Source organism: Coffea eugenioides, chromosome 2 (assembly GCF_003713205.1).
Source record: "Coffea eugenioides isolate CCC68of chromosome 2, Ceug_1.0, whole genome shotgun sequence".
Lineage (NCBI taxonomy): Eukaryota > Viridiplantae > Streptophyta > Magnoliopsida > Gentianales > Rubiaceae > Coffea > Coffea eugenioides.
The window spans coordinates 5,265,190-5,285,122 of NC_040036.1; the positions used below are offsets into that span (position 1 = coordinate 5,265,190).

A 19,933-nucleotide genomic window follows, 5' to 3' on the forward strand; every position below is an offset into this window, starting at 1 on the left:
TCTCTCTCTCTCAAGTCTGAACTAATATGTCTCCTCACGTCTCAATTCTTGATGGAATGTTACAGCTTGTACAGTACTAAATAACAAGTAACCATCTGGTCGTTGGATTATTTTGAGTCTGCGTTGTCCTAATTCGGTTGCCTTGTATGGCTGGTTTCTATTGGTAAGTGTCTTGTAATGCTGTATTGCTGTTTGTGGAGGTGGACCAGTTGAAAACCATAGGTTTTATTTATTGACTTCTTAATTCACGAACGATCACAATTTGCAGGGACAAAGAATCCCAAAAACGTTACTTCCCAATTTAATTGTCAGGAGATGAAAACAAAACATGCACACAATAAAGTAATACTACCAAAATCACATCTCAATCAAGAAAACAGAAATTGGAAAAAATGTCACGAGTTTTGTTTAGACTTTTCCACACAAATTGGAAAGCTACCCCTATAATCCTAAAAGACAATCAGGCCTGTTCCGTGGAGGGAGTGATCCAAAATGAAATTAACACTACTGTATTTACTAGAACAACAGTTACATGCCATCATAATTGCCATCGCAAACATTTTAATTTTCTGGTTTTTGAATATTAATTAATAATTAGTTCTCTTTTGGGAACTGGTATTTGTGTTCGATGCCAGAGCAAGAACTTTGAGTGTGTTTGCTTATCGTCAAGATAATTGGATTTTAAAATTGACGTGGGATGGCTTTTGACTTGATTTGCTCATTATATTTTAATCCCACGATTAGTACTACCACCAGCCTGTTTATCTATAGATTTACAGGCCGACAACACCTGTCTTTTCCTGCAAGAAGCTAGCAAGCTAGCTAGCTGTTTCCAATTTATCTTCTAGGTTCCAGCGTGTGCATTTAAGCAAGGCACAAATAGCCAGCCTGCTAAAGAGCAAGAAAGATTGAAAATTACAAGAACAAGCCACGAATAGGAAACCAATTAATTTTTTCGTGAAGGCATTGGTTCGGTGTCTCATGTGACCAAATATTTGTTGTTTTCGGAGCTTTGTGGATGTTTTCTTGTCCATGTTACTGTGTATTTTTGTTGTAAGGGATTGTTACATAAGCAATAATCTGTACGAGATGCTGCAAGTGAGTGATAAAGCACTAATGGAGGTGATGACAAGTGTTTATGTATGATCAGCTGATGATTAAATCATCATACTGTGGCTTTTTTTAGCGCAAGTACGGTTTGAGGAAAGAGGAATTGATGCTGAAAAAGTTGTGGATTGCCTGGGGAGACGAGCCCTCAATGATACTCCCTTCCTTTTTTTATAATTGACGTTTAAGAAATTTGCTTTTAAGTACTTTTATCTGTCGTTTTACTATCCCCATGCAGCATTAATTATTTTTTCACAATTTTACCCTTTTATCTCTCTTTTCCAATACAGGGTTCTTAATTACTACTTCTAGTTAGTTTGCATTGCTTTTGGCCTAGTAAAACAGCACCATTTAGTACTCTAGTGAGAGAAAACATGGGTGAATTGGACAATTAATGAGGATACAAAAGGAAAGTAGTGTATAGATTTAAACAATGAAAAACTTTTCTTAATTGGTGTGCAAAACCTTAAACGTCGGTTATAAAAAAAGGGAGGGAGTATAAAGCAGCTTTTGCTGCACAGTTCACGATTGACAGCTAAGACATGGCTTTACTTTGTAACTTTTAGTACTAACAAACCGCAGTAATCGGCAATTAAAATAGTTTACCGGTAATTTAAAGTCCATTAATCAACTTCAACGGTAATTATTCCTTAAAGAATATTTCTCTATGCTTGATGGTTTAATCAGTTCAGAATTCCCATTTCTTCCTCCAGTATGGCTTCTCGAAACTACTACCACCGTATAAGATATTGCATCCAAATGTATCATTCGTTCTTGTTATTGTTCTTCTTTTTTTTTTCCCCTTTTTCTCTACTTTAGGGTCGTTATATTTAAGATAAAATATTAAAAAATTTCTTGTGCTTCATCAAACGTTCAATTTAACTTCCTTGGAATTGAAAAATCTATACTATAACTCCATGTGGGTTTCAACTAAATTGAAAACTAGACGAAAAGCATCCAAATTAACGGTTGTACATAAAAATGTCAATATTGCCTATATATAAATGAACTCTATGTAATTTGTCAAATGTTCAATTTAACTTTCGTTGGTTTAAAAAAACTAAACTATAACTCTCTGTGAGTGATTTCGATTAAATTGAAAATTTAACATAAAGCATTTCACGTAAAGTTGAAGCAATATTGACATTTCACACACGACCATTAGATCGGATACTTTTCGTCCAATTTTTAATTTAATCGAAATCACAATGATCTATAGTGTACGTTTCCAAATTGGAGAAAATTAAATTGAGCATTGGATAAATTACAAGGAATTGTTTTGATATTTTTCCCACATGCATAAAAGACCAACATTGTTAAAAGAACATGTTGGAGCAGTACTTGCTCTCCAGCTTCCGGAGCCACCAACAAAAACAAAAATTGTAATTTACCACCTATGAGAGTCAGGTATTAGACGCTTCCTCTCAATGATTCCGATTCAAAAGTAAAGAGAGGAAAAGAAGGCATGAGAAAGTTGTTATCAACGAGGATTTAAAAAGGTCAAACACTATCCCAATCTTCAATTGGATTTCTTCCTTTCGGAAGGCTGCAAAATCTGATGCGCGGTTTGTGTTTCTTTTTTTCTATGTCACTCGTTGAATCTCGACAAAAGAAAAAAGTTCCTCATATTTATGTCACTCGTTGAATCTCGACAAAAGAAAAAAGTTCTTCATATTTACGCAAGAGGTTGAATTGTTCTGAAAATTGGGAAATTATTGAGTTCAATGTATGTGCCACATCATATTTTGCACTGACACTTCATCTAATTGACGCAAAATGTATACGGAGTTGTTCTACCGAATTAAAGAATCAAACCCATTGGATGTGCTGAATAAGTTTTCTCATGGGCGATTGAAAAAACTGCAAAATATCAATAAGGACATAAGGACAGAAATTTTTAAAAAATGTTCATTGACCGTTGACAACAATCCGGGCCGGTTCTTAATGCAAGCCGGCCAGTACTGCGGTCGGAATGCAATGGCACTTCAAATGTCAGGGTTTAGCCATGGAGATACAAGTCGAAATCGGGTCGCCCGGGCCGGGTCAACTAGTATAACGAATCAAAGCTGTGCTGGTAATTGTCCAATCCTCCATTTGGGAAATGAGCCTTTATGATTTGAGAAGACAAAAAAAGTTTTGCAAGACCTGTAAAAGAAAATCCATGAAAGGGCCCCTGCAAATTTGCAGTGGTGGTGGTGGTGGTGGAAACTGGGGAATAGTGAAGTGGAGGAAGATTTATGCACGTGTGCATGTCCTCGGTTGTAGTACTGTTTCCCCTCAAGGAAGAAGCCAAGTGATCTGTCCAGCCACGTTGGGATGTCTCCGCAAGTGGGCGACACTACTTTATGAAAATAGTCCAATGTTTGTTCGTTTTCTGTCAATTCTCCCATTTCACCTCTTCCCAGTTTCATGTATCCGCCCATCAATTGCAGTGGTTTTGGTGACTTATGGCATTCAACTCTTCTGACATTCACGTTCGTTTCCAAGAATAGTGGATGGTTGAGGTTCGTCAACACAGTTGAACGGTAGAAGCCTGTAAGCTGAACTTTTCTGTCTAGTAATAAACCTTCTTGTATTATCCAGACTTTGAACTATTTGATCAGTCAAATATGTGACATTCTTCTCCCAATAATGAATAGTGTAACTGAGCAGTCTATATTCCCAACACATTTGCATGCTCGAGAGAGAGGGGGCAGATTTTGCAATTAAAAATAAAAAAAAACCGCCGACGGAGACATGTAGTTTTTTTTTTTTTTTTTTGTCAATATGATAGATTATTCTGTACTGGAAGGAGGGAGAGGACCTGAAAAGGTCCAAAAATAATTCGGAGAGAACTGAACCAATACTGGACCAAACAAATGCACTATGTGCCGGCCTGAATTTTTTAAACAGAGCCATTTTAATGTGTCAAATTGGTGGAAGACAATGGTTCAACCCTTACCTTCCATCTCACCAAGTTTTAATGCATTGGTGATGGTCACCAGCCTAAAAGCTGGTGGTTGGAGATGTGTAGTCTATGGTAGTGCAAATTAGGCCCCCCACAGAGGTTTGAATCTCAATTCAATCCCTCGAGTTAATAGTAATCTCAATTTCAATTTGATTGTTCAAAGTAGTAAGACGTATTTGGGTCCGTCGAATTTAGGAAGTTTCATTTTGGTCTTCCAAAGTAGTGCGGAATCTCATTTTGGCCAATCATACTAAAAAAATCTAAATGTGATCCTATACAAACTGAGAAAGCTGTTCTAATAGATCCTTCAAATTTAGTTTACTTAAGGCACTAGTGGTAGAAAATAAACAAATTCTATGTTAGTTGCTATACAGGAACAACCACACCGTATCGTTTTCAATTATAAATTTGCAATTTCTTTTGTTGGTTACTGTGATTGCACTATATTTATCTTGGCAAAACGAAGATGCTTGTAATATTGAAATCACCAAAATACGAAAAGCTTGTAGTAGAATGATGAACAAATCTCTCTTAGTTTCTATTTTGGAAATTCAATTCTTATATTGTTATTCAATCGTGAGTAGAACGAGCTTGGGGACCGAGTTGGAACAAATTTTTCAATTTGAAGGACAAAATCCGTTTGAGGGAACAAATAAAAATTTTGTGCTATTTTAGACAATCAAAATATGACCTTCTCAATTCGAGAGATCAAATTAAGACGTTTTCCTACTCTGAAGGATTAAACCGCAAATTTTTTAAATTCAAGGGATAGATTTTGAACCATTTTAGAGAAATCAAAATGAGATTTTAAACCATACAGGCTCAATTCCATGTCATGAACTTGGGATTCCATTTCCGCATCGGAGAAAGGGGGGAGGGGGGACGAGGCGTTGAATGGATTCGGAAACATCACACTTCCAGCAATTTATTGTGTATTTAAGAAAAAACTCTAATTTGAGGTTGAAAATACACCGAATATCACGAGTTTATAATTTTTCTTATTATAGATCTTAGTAGTATCACAAACGGTCTAATTTTAAAAGTTATAAATACATACAAAATTTTCTCAATCATTACTTTTCACCGCCTAAAAATACCAAAAAATCATGTGAGTGTATAAAAATAGGGAGTAGGGATTTCTAAAATCTAGAGATAAAGATATATGCAGAGGCCCCATCCTGGGCATGTACACGTGGCAGCCCAGGGTCGACCCGAGTTGGGCTTGCACCCCGGGCCCATGGGGAACCAACCCAGGGTGCGCGGCGGCTAGGGTTCCGGGAGGCTCCCGAGAGCTACCCCGCAGAGGGCGGGAAGAATCCCCCTCAGCGCGGGGTTGGGAGCTATCCACGGCAAGTCCCGGAACGTACGGAGGTCGGACTCTTCCACAGGTATAAATGGTAACACACACCTATTGTACAAGGTACGCTCACTATTGGCAGATTACTCTCTCAATACACTACCCTAAAACACTCCGTCCACCGGAAAACTAACTTGACCGTCGGAGTGCCCTTGGGGACAACCCTCGGGCCCCCTCTGCTAGTTCACCCTTGTTTGTTTAGCAGGTTTGGAACCAGCTCTTCCATCGGCACCCCGAGCTCATCAGGTCAGCTCGGTCAGGGGAAGTTCCGTGCTTCTTCAGTTGGCGCCGTCTGTGGGAACGAAGGTACGAGTATTTGTGTTGATGGCGAGAACGCGTTCCAAGCAAACCATGGACAACACTGATCCCGGAGCCGGCGAGGGATCCCGGTGGCTGGAGACCGAGGCGGCCCGAGGTGCCGGGGGCTCGGCCCTTTCGGGGGAACGGAAACAGCAGATATACCAGTTTGTAACCGAGAATCTCCCCATGCTGGAAGACATAATCCGGCAGGCGAAGGAGGGGGGGGAGGCTGGCGGTGCGCAGACCTCTAAAGCGAAGGGAAAGGAGAAGGAATCGCTCCTCATCCCCTCAGAGGACGAGTCACGGGACCAGCCCCCCAGGAGGAAACGACTGCGGACTCCTCCCAAGCCGCAGGCCTCGATGGTCGGGGACAGTAAGAGGTATTCTCGCGACCGGTCCGCCGGGGGTCGGCTGAGAAACCCCTCCTAATGGAAGCTTGCGCGGAACGAGCCGGAGCGCTCCCCCGCCCGGTCTATCAGGAGCCGGCCTCGGGACCCTCCCCAATGGCAGCCCGTCCGGGACGAGTTCGAGCAGATCCTGCGACCACAACAGTATGAGAACAACTACGCAGCCTCGCCCTTCACCCGAGAGGTAGAGGACTACCCGTTACCTCGGCGGTTCAAAATTCCGAACATCGAGCTGTACGACGGCTCAACTGACCCGGAAGACCACCTCTCGGTCTTCCTGACGCACATGCGTCTACAAACCGCCGCGGATGCCCTCCGTTGCAAGGCCTTCCCCATGTTTCTGAAGGGTAAGGCCCGGCTCTGGTTCCAGGGCCTAGCGCCGGGGTCTATCCGGAATTTCACCGAACTGGCCAGACAGTTCGCCGCCCAGTTCGTCTCCTCGAAGACTTACTCGAAAAACGCGGCTCACCTGATGGCCGTCAAGCAGAAGCCGGACGAGTCCCTAAAGAATTTCATGACGCGCTTCAACACAGAAAGCCTGCAGATCAGGGATAAGGATGAAAAGGTGGTCATGGCTGCCTTCATGAACGGGCTAAGGGTAGAGGAGCTCTACTACAAGCTTGTCGAACAGCCCCCCAAGAATCTGGGAGAGCTCCTGACCCGGGCTCACGCTGCTGCCAACGCAGAGGAGGCCGGCCGCCTGAAACGAGAATCAGATCGGGAGCTCGGGGACCGGAAAGGACGGGCAAATCCCCCTGAACCCAAGGACGGCCATGCCAGGAAGAACGTCTTCGATCGCCTCTCTAAGGATAGGGCCCCCGCTCCGCCGCCGCTCCCTGAAAAAGGGTATACCCCCCTAACTCGGCCAAGGGCGCAAATCCTGGCTGTCATGGAGACAGAGGACCTAGGAGACCGGCCGCCTAAAACGGGCACACTTCGGAATAAGAGGAACCAGGACCGGTACTACGCCTTCCACAGAGACGTTGGGCATGACACTGAGGGGTGCTAGACCCTAAAGAGGGAGATCGAGGACCTCGTTCAGCGCGGCTTCCTGGGGCGATTTGTGCGGCAAGGTCGCCCAGACCAGGAGTCGGGACGCACCTACCGTGGAGAGAGTGGCGAGGGTCAGCACCGTGACCGACCTGATCGGCGTGGCGCACCCCGGGGTTATTCACCCGACCAGGACGCCCAGAACTTGGCCGGGGTGATAAACACCATTGCCGGCGGTCCCACGGGGGGGGACAGCCATGCAGCTCGGAAAAAGAAGCGATCTCCCCCCGCGGGGGACGACTCCCTAAAACGCCTGCGCATGGATGAGGAGATCACCTTCGGGCCGAAGGACGCGGTTCCACTAGCATCTGGGAACCATGAGGCTATAGTCATCGATGTGGTGACCAACAACTATCGGGTGAAGAAGGTATACGTCGACCAAGGCAGTGCGGTCGACATTATGTTTTATCGGGTGTTCGAGGAGCTCGGCTTGGAGGATGGACAGCTGTCCCCGGTTCGGACACCCCTGGTGGGCTTTACCGGACCGCCTGTTAACCCGGAGGGGATGATCACCCTGATGGTCACGGTAGGGCAAGCCCCCAAGTGCCGGACCATCCCCGTCAACTTCGTGGTGGTCAAGCAGCCATCCTCCTATAACATGTTCCTTGGTCGGCCCGCTTTGAATGCCCTCCGAGCGATTCCCTCAACGCTCCACCTCAGCGTCAAATTCCCCACCCTGGAAGGAATTGCCGAGGTGCATGGAGATCCGGAAGTGGCCCGAACTTGCTACCTAGCCATGCTCCGGGGACACGAGAAGGTGGTCGCTCAGGCGACCAGCTTGGAGCCTTACATCCCGGGCAAGGAGGAACGGCAGCTAGGCACTCCGGATGAGATCGAGGAGTTCCCATTGAAGGAGGATAGGCTTGATCAGGTAATCCGCATCGGTGCGTCGCTACCGCCCAAGGAGAAGGATGACCTGAAGTCCCTCCTAAGGGAGTACGCCCAGGTTTTCGCCTGGACGGTGGAGGATATGCCCGGGATTCCGACCGACCTGGCCGTCCACCACCTCAACATAGACCCCCGTTTCAAGCCAGTAAAGCAGAAAAAGAGGAACTTCGCTCCGGAGAGAAACGAGGTCATCAGGAAGGAGGTCAGAAAGCTGCTGGAATCCAAGATCATCATGGAGGTCTACTACCCGACCTGGCTGGCCAACCCTGTTCTGGTGAAGAAGGAGGACCAGTCCTGGAGGATGTGTATCGACTTCACAGATCTCAATAAAGCATGCCCAAAGGACTGCTTCCCCTTGCCGAGGATCGACAGGTTAGTTGATGCTACTGTTGGTTTTGACGTTTTGTGTTTCCTGGATGCCTTTAAGGGAAACCACCAGATAGAGATGGCCGAGGAGGATCGGGAGAAAACATCGTTCATCACCGAGGAAGGACTTACTGCTACCGGACGATGCCCTTCGGACTAAAGAATGCCGGAGCTACCTACCAACGCCTGGTCAATAAACTATTTCAGAACCAGATCGGCAGGAGCATGGAGGTCTACGTGGACGACATGATCGTCAAGAGCCGAGCAGGACCACAGCTCGTCCCCGACCTGAGGGAGATCTTGAGCATCCTCTGGGAGAGTCGGATGCGGTTAAACCCGAAGAAGTGCACATTCGGAGTTAGGTCGGGCCGGTTTCTCGGTTTCTTGGTCTCCCGAGAAGGGATCCGGGCCAACCCCGAAAAACACCAGGCCATCATGGACATGGCCCCTCCACGGAATGTGAAGGAGGTCCAGCGGCTCACGGGAAGGATGGCCGCCCTGAATAGATTCCTCTCTCGGTCCGCGGTGAGGGGGCTCCCTTTCTTCCGAATCCTTAGGGCACCCAAAGACTTTCAGTGGACCGAGGAGTGCGAGAAGGCCTTCACCGACCTCAAAGCGTATCTAGCCGAGCTGCCCACCCTGACCGCCCCGGAGTAGGGAGAAACCTTGTTCCTGTACTTGTCCGCCTGTAACGAGGCCGTCAGCGCAGTTCTAGTGCGGGAGGACAGGGGGGCTCAGAGGCCGATATATTACGTCAGCCGTGCCCTCCAAGGGCTGGAGACACGGTACACGCCGGCTGAAAAACTGGTCCTGGCTTTGGTGCACGCTGCCCGGAAACTCCGACCTTATTTCCAGACCCACAGCGTCGTCGTCATGACCGACCAGCCTCTACGCAGATAATCACAAAACCCGAGGTCTCGGGCAGGATGACTAAGTGGGCCGTCGAGCTAGCCGAGCACGATATCGGCTACCGGCCCCGCACGGCCATAAAAGCCCAGGCCCTATCAGACTTTCTCGCTAAAGGAGCCAGTCTGTCCACGACTGAGCTGAGCACTCTGCCCGAGGGGGTCGGGCCGGTAGAGCCTTGGGTGTTGTTCGTGGACGGAGCCTCGAGCAAGGAGGGGAGCGGGGCAGGCCTACTGCTCATCTCGCCAACAGGGGAAGAACTGACCTATGCTCTCCGGTTTGACTTCCCCACGTCTAACAATGAGGCTGAGTATGAGGCCCTACTGACGGGATTGCGGATAGCCCACCAGATGGGCATTACCGCGATCAAAGTCCGGAGTGACTCTCAGCTCGTCGTCCTCCAAGTTTGCGGGGAATACGAGGCCAATGAGGAGGTCATGAAGAAGTACTTGGCCAAGGCGCAGGAGGCACCGGCCCTGTTTGATACATTTGAAATCGAGCGGGTGCCTAGATCGCAAAACAAGCGCGCAGACGCCCTGTCAAAGCTGGCATCCTCCTCGTTCGCGCACCTGAGCAAAGAAGTCCTGGTGAAAGTTGTGAAACAGAAAAGTATCGATCAGGTCCAGGTCCTGGCTATAGACAGCTCGGCCACCTGGATGACCCCTCTCGTACACTTCCTCAGCTCGGGTGCCCTCCCCGAGAACAAAATAGAGGCTCGCCGGATCCAGCTCAAAGCTGCCAAGTACGCCTACGCCGGGGGAACTCTCTACAGGAGGTCATACTTATCCCCCTGGCTAAAGTGCGTGACGCCAGAGGAGGGCGATTACGTCCTCCGCGAAGTCCACGAAGGATTATGCGCTGCGCATGTCGGGTCCCGGGTAATGGCCAAAAAGTGCCTTCTCCTGGGCTACTATTGGCCTTCGGTCTTCCAAGATGCCGCAGAACTGGTCCAGAAAGGCCGAGCTTGCCAGGTGCATGCCCCGCTGCGCCACCAGCCCACTCAGGAGATGGTCCCCATCCACAGTCCTTGGCCCTTCGCCCAATAGGGAATAGACCTCCTGCGTCCTTTCCCCTGAGCTCCGAGCAGGTACGAGCACCTAGTGGTGGCCATCGACTACTTCACGAAATGGATGGAAACCGAACCCCTGGCCACTATCTCGGGTAGAGCGATTCAGAAGTTCTTCTGGAAAAGCATAATCTGCCGCTTCGGGATCCCAGATGTCTTGATATCCGACAACGGACGGCAGTTTGCTGAAAATCCCTTCAAAAGCTGGTGCGCCGAGCTAGGGATTAACCAACACTTCACCTCGGTCGGACACCCCCAGGCCAATGGGCAGGTGGAAAACGTTAACCGAACAATTCTGCTAGGGTTAAAGACCAGGTTGGAGTTAGCCCAGTCTAACTGGCTAGACGAACTACCCAGCGTTCTATGGGCTTACCGCACCACGCCCAGGGCGGCCACCCACGAGACCCCGTTCCCTCTAACTTACGGGGTGGAGGCTGTAGTGCCCGCGGAGATTGGTCTCCCCTCGCCCCGGACACAGAACTTCGTTGCGACCACTAACGAGGAAGAGCTGAGGTACAACTTAGACACACTGGAAGCCAGGCGTGAGGAGGCGGCGGTACGAATGGCTAAGTACAAAAGTCAGATCTCCCGCTATCACAACGCCAAGGTTAGGTCCGTACAATACCAGCCGGGCGACCTTGTCCTGAGGAAGAACTCGGTCAGCCGAGCTCATGGCTCCAACAAGCTTGATCCTAACTGGAAAGGGCCGTACAAGGTCTTAGAGGCAAGCCGAGCTGGGTACTGCAGACTCGCGAAAATGGATGGATCCGAGGTACCCCGCACTTGGCACTTCTCCAATCTGCGACTGTTTGTAGCATAATTAGACCAGGATGTTCGGTTGTCTGTTCTTTGGAATTCGAATTTCGGTTTCAGTGTTCAATAAAGGCTTGACTTTCAAGTTTTCATTTCATTTGTACTTGTTTGTTTTCTGAGTTTTAATCGTACACTAGCACACTTAGCGTTCCCTCACTAAAGGTCCTAGTGGGGGGCTAGGGATTAGTAATAGATGTTTTTGTGTTCGACCCAGGAGGTTGGCACGACTGGAGCACATTGAAATTCCGCGCTTGACCCAAGAGGTCGGCAGGGGTCAGGACCTGGGAACATGAGAGCGCGACGTTCGACCCTGGAGGTCGGCGTGATTGCCTTGGCAAAATGTTTGGGGCGTTCGACCTAGGAGGTCGGCGACCAGGGGACGAATCAAAACAATGAGTCGACGTGATGTCTTCGAGATCTGAGACGTGATGCTCGACCCGAGAGGTCGGCAGGACTGCCTCTAGAACTTTGCCGCTCGACCCAAGGGGTCGGCACGCGGTTTCGTAAGATCAGGTTGGACGCTCGATCCCAGAGGTCGGCGCAGCATAAAGCCTAGATGTTCTGCGTTCGGTCCTGAGGTCGGCGCATCGCTCTGGTTATTTGAAATTCTGCGGCTAGATCACCTTGAGGACTTGAGGGTTTGGTGTCCCTTGGCTCGACCCCAGAGGTCGGCATGCCGCCTTGGCCTACTTTTTGGGGTTCTGAAGTTCAGAGGAATTGAGAGGGAATTGAAGAACAAATAAAGCAGTTTCATTTAAACTTCCTCCCGTATATACATTCAGACCCTATCTATTACAAAATTTTCAGCCTATCTATTACAAGGCCTACCGAGCTATACAGGGAAAGGGGGGTCTGGCTACGTCTTCTTCTTGCTGGCGACCTGCTTGAGGCGGGAGTTGAAGGTACATCTTAAGCCTGTTGGAGGTCGGGTGGAGAAGGCTGTTAAAAAGGGAAGATGTTGGAGAAGGCTGTTAAAAAGGAGGATGGACCCTCAAGGGCATTTTCAACTGGAGCATGGTCACATCCTTATAAGGCTGTCAGGCTGCTAACCAGGCCTTCAAGCGAATAAAGGCCCAATTTGGGCATTAGTTAGTTAGTCATCAGAATTAAGAAAACGGTGTCGTTCCAATTTGTATTTCAGGTAGTTAGTTAGTAGCTGTCAGGTTGTTAGAGTTGGTTAAAGGGTGGGTCCCACTGGATGAATGTAACAGAAAATGCTTGTTGAATTCATTTCCTCTTTCTGATTCTTTCTCTCTCTATTTTCTTCTCTCCTGCTTCACTCTGTGTTCTTCCCCAATTTCGTTGAACATCATCAAACCTTCAATCTAACTTCTACCATTCCAGAATCAGTCCTTAGTTCGTGACAATTGGTATCAGAGCAGTTGGTCCTTGGAATCTATACCACGCTCAATGGCTGAAAGCACCAGGTTCCGCACCATCGAAGAACAGGTGAGGAAACAAGAAGCTAAGCTTTAGGAACTCATGGAATCACTGCAGGAATCTAATTCTGAGCAACAGCAAATCAAGAAAGAATTGAAGATGGAGCTTGAAGAAAGCAACAGGCGGATGGAAAATCTGTTAGCAGGAATGGAGCAGAATCTCAACCAGGTCCTGGAGCAGAAATTCAGTGAGTTGCTACTTATGATGAACTCTGGGAGGGAGAAGGCAACTGAAGGAGGTAGCCGGATGGTAGATCAGCCACCACTTCTCCCAACTCCGCCAGCTCATCAGAGGCTGCAAGTAGATTATGAGTCCCAGAGGATCTTCAGGAAGGATTGGAGTAAGTTTCAGATTCCAAATCCTCCTAAGATTGAATTGCAAATGTTTACTGGAGAAAATCCTAGGGAATGGTTAAGAAAATGTAACAAATACTTTCTCAATTACCAAGTTCCTGATGAACACAAGGTAGACGTAATTGAGATGTACTTAGAAGGCAGGGCTGACAGATGGTTTCAAGGAGTCAAAATGGAGAAAATTAAGCTTAGTTGGGAAGAATTTGGGGAACTATTCTGTCGCAGGTTTAATGACAGGTCTTGTAAGGATATAGTGGAAGAATTTAATAAGTTGCAGCAGTTAGGGAATATGGAGGATTATCAGGAGAAGTTCGAAGAGTTGAAGGCCTTGATGCTGATAAAGAATCGAAATTTGGATGAGAATTACTTCATTTCTAGCTTCATTAGTGGTCTGAAGGAGGAAATCAAGCCTATGATCAAGATGTTAAAACCTGTCACCCTGACTGAAGCATTTGAATTGTCTCAGTGGCAGGAGTACTCATTGAAATTGCAGCACAAGAACTATAAGGAGAATGTCAAACCTCTGGGAGAAAACAGGTTAGGACTGACAAGGAGCACTGTAAACACTCAAGGAACTGCTGCCTATAAGGTACCATTCTACAACAGCCACAAATCTCCCAGGACAGGGAATTTGCAGGAAGGTACTAAGGATACTAGGAGACTTTCTGCACAGGAACTGCAGTTTAGGAGAAATAATGGATTGTGTTTCAAATGTGGAGAAAAATATGGGGTAGGACACCAGTGTAAGACTGGCCATGCGAACTGCATGATACTAGAAGAAGAGGACGAAGCCACATTTGAAGATGTTGTGGGGGAACAGGATGAACATACTGAAAATCAGACCATGGATATGTCCTTACATGCCTTATCTGAGGCCTTAAAAAGGAAAACCATAACACTCACAGGGGTTCTGAATGGAGAAGAGGTACTCATCCTAGTTGATACTGGGAGTTCTGACAGTTTTATTAGCAGTAAGTTGGTTATTGGGATGGATATCAAATACCAGTGGGTGGATCAACCTTTCTCTGTTATTATGGGAAATGGAACTAGTGTCACCAGCAATGCTGTGTGTCCTGGGGTGAAGTGGGGTATTAACCAACACCAATTCAGGTTCGATCTTAAGGCAATGGAATTGGGAGGCTGGGATATCATACTAGGTGTGGATTGGATGACACATTTCAGTCCCATCACATTTGACTTTCAACAGCTTAGGATCTCCTTGCACCATGAAGGAGAGGAAATTCATCTACATGGGCAGGCAGATAACTGTGATTTGGACCTGATCAGAGGCAAGGACTTGAGAACCTTCATTGAATACAAAAGACAGATGTGCATGGCCATGAGTTCTCAACAGAGTGAAGAGAACAGCACAGAGTCTATGCCCTTGGCAGTACAAGAACTGTTGCAGGATTATGAAGATATATTTCAGACACCCCACTCATTACCTCCAAGCAGAAATGTGGATCATGAGATACCTCTTAAACCAGATGCTCAACCATTCAAACTCAAACCTTACAGATATCCTCATTGCCACAAGGAGGAAATAGAGAGGCAGGTGACTGAGATGCTGCAGACGGGCATTGTCAAGCACAGCAACAGTCCATTTGCTTCTCCTGTGTTGCTGGTCAAGAAGAAGGAAGGCACCTGGAGGTTCTGTGTGGACTACAGAAAGCTGAACGAACTCACTGTCAAGGACAGATTTCCAATACCCAATGTAGATGAGTTGCTGGATGAATTAGCAGGATCTGTGTTCAAAACTAAACTGGATTTGACTGCAGGTTACCATCAGATCAAGGTCAAGCCACAGGACACTTACAAAACAGCCTTTCAAACCCACTGTGGTCACTTTGAATTCCTGGTAATGCCCTTTGGCCTCACCAATGCTCCTGCAACCTTCCAGTCATTGATGAACCAGGTATTCCAACCTTACCTGAGGAAATTTGTTCTAGTTTTCTTTGATGACATCTTAGTGTATAGCCCCACACTGGAGGAACACATCCAACATTTACGAGTTGTGATGAATATATTGAGGGATAACCAACTCTATGTGAAGAAATCCAAATGTACATTTGCTCAGAAGAGAGTAGACTATTTGGGGCATACCATTACTGACAAGGGAGTTACCATGGATGAATCCAAGGTGAGTAGTATCTTGCAATGGCCTGTGCCACAAACTGTCAAAGAGTTGAGGGGATTCCTGGGGTTAACTGGCTACTACAGGAGGTTTGTTAAGCACTATGGACAGGTGTGCAAGCCTCTGACTGAACTACTCAGAAAGGATAGCTTTGGATGGAACACAAAAGCACAGGAATCTTTTGAGCACTTGAAGAAGCTGATGTGTTCAGCTCCAGTTCTTGGATTACCAGACTTTAAGAAGGAATTTGTTGTTGAAACAGGCGCCAGTGGAGGAGGAATTGGGGCGGTTTTGATGCAGGAAGGACACCCCATTGCTTTCCTGAGTAAGGCACTGTCTCCCAGGAACTTAGGCCTGTCAGTTTATGAGAAGGAACTCCTTGCCTTGGTAATGGCAGTCACAAAATGGAGACATTATCTGGTGGGAAACCACTTTGTTATTCGAACTGATCATCAATCTTTAAAATATTTGCTGGATCAAAAACTGAACACTGCTCTCCAGCATAAATGGATGACAAAGCTCATGGGACTGGATTATGCAATACAATATAAAAAGGGAGCTGAGAATCAAGTTGCAGATGCCTTGTCTAGAAGATATATGGCTGTTTCAGGCCTTCCACTCAACTCCTGCCTGGCTATTACTGCTGTGAGACCAGGATGGATAGAAGAACTGCAGAAGAGTTATGAAGCAGATGAACAGTGTCAAAACATCATCGCCCAATTGCTTTTGGATTCCACTACTCATCCTGACTACACACTGGTAGATGGAGTGCTGAGGTACCAAGGGAAAATTTATGTTGGAAATGCAGGTAACATCAGAAATCAGATTCTTCAAGTGCTTCATGCCTCAGCGTTAGGAGGGCATTCAGGACAGCATGGCTGTTGGCAGAAGGCCAGATCACTGTTCTACTGGCCAGGGATGAAACAGGAGGTGATCACCTTTGTAAGGAACTGTGACACTTGTCAAAGGAACAAATCTGAGAATGTGCCTTATCCTGGTCTGCTACAACCAATTCCAGTTCCTACACAGGCTTGGACTCACATTTCCATGGATTTCATAGAAAAACTGCCTAAGTCACAAGGTTTTGATACTATCCTGGTGGTAATCGATAGGTTCACTAAGTTTGGGCATTTTATTAGGCTCATGCATCCCTTCACTGCCAAGGTGGTTGCACAAGTTTTCTTGGACAATATATACAGGATGCATGGATTACCTGAGTCCATCATCACTGACAGAGATAGGACCTTCACCAGTGGCTTTTGGAAGGAACTATTTCGGGTAATGGGAACAGAACTACACTACACCTCCTCTTACCATCCTCAATCTGATGGGCAAAGTGAAAGGCTCAACCAGTGTGTGGAAAGCTACTTGAGGTGCATGACAGGAGAAATGCCCTCCCAGTGGAGCAAATGGTTGCCTATGGCTGAGTGGTGATACAATTCTACCTATCACTCCAGCCTCAACATGACACCATTTGAAGCACTGTTTGGTTATAAACCAGTACCATTGCCATTAGGGCCTTATCTAGACTCTGTAGTGCCGGCAGCAACTAATATACTCCAGGAGAGAAATAGGATTTCTATCTGCATAAGTGACAACTTGATCAAGGCTCAACAGAGGATGAAGTACTTTGCTGATCAGCACAGGTCTGAGAGAGAATTTGCCGTGGGAGATTGGGTATTTCTGAAACTTCAACCTTATAGACAACAAACAGTGGCAGTAAGAAAATGCCTCAAACTATCTGCCAAATATTTTGGTCCTTTCCAGGTGGAGGAAAAAGTTGGTTCAGTAGCTTATAGACTGAAGTTGCCAGCAGGTTCCAAAGTACACCCTGTGTTTCATGTTTCCCTACTTAAGAAGAAGGTCGGGCCAATGCAAGGGAGCTCCACCACGCTACCAGAATTGGACGCACAGGATCAATGTCCCCTACAACCAGAAGCAATCTTGAGCAGAAGAGTCATCTTACGTAATGGACAAACTGTCATTCAGTTCTTGATTAAGTGGGAGCAACTGGAACCTGAAGAAGCTTCCTGGGAAGATAAATCCTTCATCGAGAGCCAGTTTCCTACCTTTCAGACTTGAGGACAAGTCTGTTCTTAAGGGGAAGGGATTGTCAGGCTGCTAACCAGGCCTTCAAGGGAATAAAGGCCCAATTTGGGCATTAGTTAGTTAGTCATCAGAATTAAGAAAACGGTGTCGTTCCAATTTGTATTTCAGGTAGTTAGTTAGTAGCTGTCAGGTTGTTAGAGTTGGTTAAAGGGTGGGTCCCACTGGATGAATGTAACAGAAAACGCTTGTTGAATTCATTTCCTCTTTCTGATTCATTCTCTCTCTATTTTCTTCTCTCCTGCTTCACTCTGTGTTCTTCCCCAATTTCGTTGAACATCATCAAACCTTCAATCTAACTTCTACCATTCCAGAATCAGTCCTTAGTTCGTGACAAAGGCTTCCCGTCTCAGATGGACCCTCAAGGGCATTTTCAACTGGAGCATGGTCACATCCTTACAAGGAGACGGAAAGGGTTTCTGGAGTGGCCGGCCTTAGGCCACAGGCTCCTTCCCAGAAGCCCTGCCAGGAGTCTCCTCCTCCTCCAGGGGGAGCTCCTCCAGCTCGGCCCCCACATCACTCCTTCCCACCATATCCCTCAGGGTATGCCCCTTGCGGTACCCATCGAAGAGCCAATCCAGCTTCTCCTCGGCCGTAGGATTGTAGTCCTTGAAATCTGCCAAGTTGAAGCCAGGTGGGTTGAGGCCCTTCACCTTGTCCAGGGTCCGCGTGGCGCCCATCTGGAAGATGGGCTGGTTGAGGCAGGCCACGTCATCGGCGAACTGGTCGGAGCAGAGGAAGTCCCGAACAGCCTTCTTGCGCTCCCGGCTGACGGTGCCGGAGAGCTCAATGGCGTGGTCCTCCCTCAACTTCGCCACGCCCTTTCTCTCCTGGTCCAGCTCGGACTGTGTGGCGGCAAGCTGGACCTGGGCCTCCTCCAACCCCTTTTCAGCCTTGCCCAGCTCGGCCTTAAGGGAGTCTACCTCCTTAAGGGCCTTAGCCAGCTTTTGCTCGACCTCCTGGTTCTTCTTCCGTATCTTCTCCAGGTCGGGAGACAGCTCGGAGAAGCGGGTTACCAGGGCAGCACCGGCGGCGTTGGCCTGAAGAAATGAGAGTAAGAGTTAGCATACTATTAACCCCATCCAGAGAAAGAACAGGGATCCAAGGGGCCTAAAAGGGAGAGGGCTTACTTGGGCCTGGGCGGTGTAGTACATGTCCTGGAGCTCGGACGGGCTGGCCAGCTCCATCCACTTCTTGTCATGTGGAAGGACTGAGCCCGTGACCAGCTCGCGAGCCACCTCGGGGAATTGGGCTCGGTCATTGATGGAGAGCTCTCAAGACGGGCAGAAGCGCCGGGGATCATGCATTGTGGGGGCCTGCCCCGGCTTCGTGGGAGCCACGTGGCGGAAGTGCCACAAGCTCGCGGGGGCGCTCTCCTGGGCGTGCTCCTCCGCGGAGCCTACCCCCAGGTGGACAGGGCCCCCAGACGTCAGCAGGAGAGGTCGCTGAGCTGGGCCTTGCGCGATTTTCTTCCCAAGCTGGGAAGGCTCGTCTTCTCGCCCCCTCTTCTGCCCCGTTGCTTCTTCTTTCCGGGGGCTGGCTTGGAGGGGGACTGAGCTTGGAGAGGCCTCCTTCTGGGGGGCCGAGCTGCCCCCAGGGTCGCAGAGGCCTCAGGGGCCTTCTCGCCGCCTCAGGCTGTTCAGCGGAGGCGGCCCCCTCGGTCGGCGCGCCCAGTAGCCTGGAGAGCCTCTTCACTGCAGAAAACATCACACGATTAGTGCTACAGGTCAGAAAAACAAAGGGGAAAAGGCAGCGAATAACAGGGAAACAGGAGCAGTATTACAGGTATCTCGGTCGGCGGGGGAGAACTCCACCCTCCGGGGGACCCGGACAGCTTTCCTAACAGCCCAGCTGCGAAAATCTGCTCAGTGGAGAACTTGGCTGCGTAGAGCTTCACCGCAGAGCCCAGCAGCTGGCCAAAGGCCTCAGGGTCCAGGTCCTCCGGATAGGGGTCGTCCCCGACCCCCCCAACCTTCCACGCATTGCGGTGGAATCACATGTTTTTAACAAAAAAGAAATCCCCCTTCCAGTTTTTTACGGAAGAAGGGACCCCATACAGTACATCCTGGGCGCCCTTCCCGCCGCGATTGCTGGTAGAGCGGCGGCAGAAGTAGTACCACCCAGGGAGAGAAACCTTGAGGGCGTAGTTGGAACGGAAGAGAGAGAGAGAATAGGGGATGGAGCAGATCTGGCAGTAGATCAGGAATCCGACGATAATCCTGATCGAGTTGGGGTGGACCTGGGTTATCCTGAGCCCCCAGTAGCTCAGGATCTCGGCCAGGGCCGGAGGAATGGGGAGTCGAAACCCCCCGACCAATTGCTCTTTGTAGATGGCTACAAAGCCTGGGGGAGGTCGGCAAGCCCGGTCGGTGGGCCCGGCAGCTCAGGGCTCGAAAGCCGAAGGAATAGAGAAGGACGCGGCCAGATCGGCCACCGCCCCGGGCGGGAGGGTGGTCTCCTCCCGGTCGGGGTGACCGTTGTTAAATTCAGGGTCATCCCCCTGCTCGGCGGCAGGGGTCCCCTCTGAGGAGTCCCTGTCCTCCCCAGCTCCCTCCTGGGCTCCGCCGGGGGAGTTGTGTGGAGACTTGGGGGAGGGGACAGAAGTGGCTTGCTGCTCGATGAGGGCATTGAGCTGGGCCACCTCCTCCAGGAGCCGGGCGGAAGGGGAATGAGTAGATGGGGAACTCATGATG

At 48.5% G+C, this 19,933-nt stretch overlaps 2 protein-coding genes across 2 annotated transcripts in view; one reads left to right on the forward strand and one right to left on the reverse strand.

The window, feature by feature from the left end:
• The window catches only part of LOC113755105 (probable LRR receptor-like serine/threonine-protein kinase At2g28960), an 8,501-nt gene extending 3,594 nt beyond the window's left edge, over positions 1 to 4,907 (reverse strand). The window contains exon 1 of the mRNA XM_027299178.1: positions 4,873 to 4,907. Coding sequence (XP_027154979.1) covers positions 4,873 to 4,907 — 35 coding nt within the window. The remainder of the gene's footprint in view (positions 1 to 4,872) is intronic.
• Positions 4,908 to 8,647: 3,740 nt separating this feature from the next.
• Positions 8,648 to 9,079, forward strand: LOC113755119 (uncharacterized mitochondrial protein AtMg00860-like). The gene has a single exon (XM_027299193.1). The coding sequence runs from the start codon at positions 8,648 to 8,650 to the stop codon at positions 9,077 to 9,079; it is 432 nt and encodes a 143-aa protein (XP_027154994.1).
• The last annotated feature ends 10,854 nt before the right edge of the window (positions 9,080 to 19,933 follow it).

Bases quoted from the DNA above. Each gene is read 5' to 3' on its own strand.
- LOC113755119 (XM_027299193.1), top strand. From the start codon at position 8,648: ATGGAGGTCTACGTGGACGACATGATCGTCAAGAGCCGAGCAGGACCA.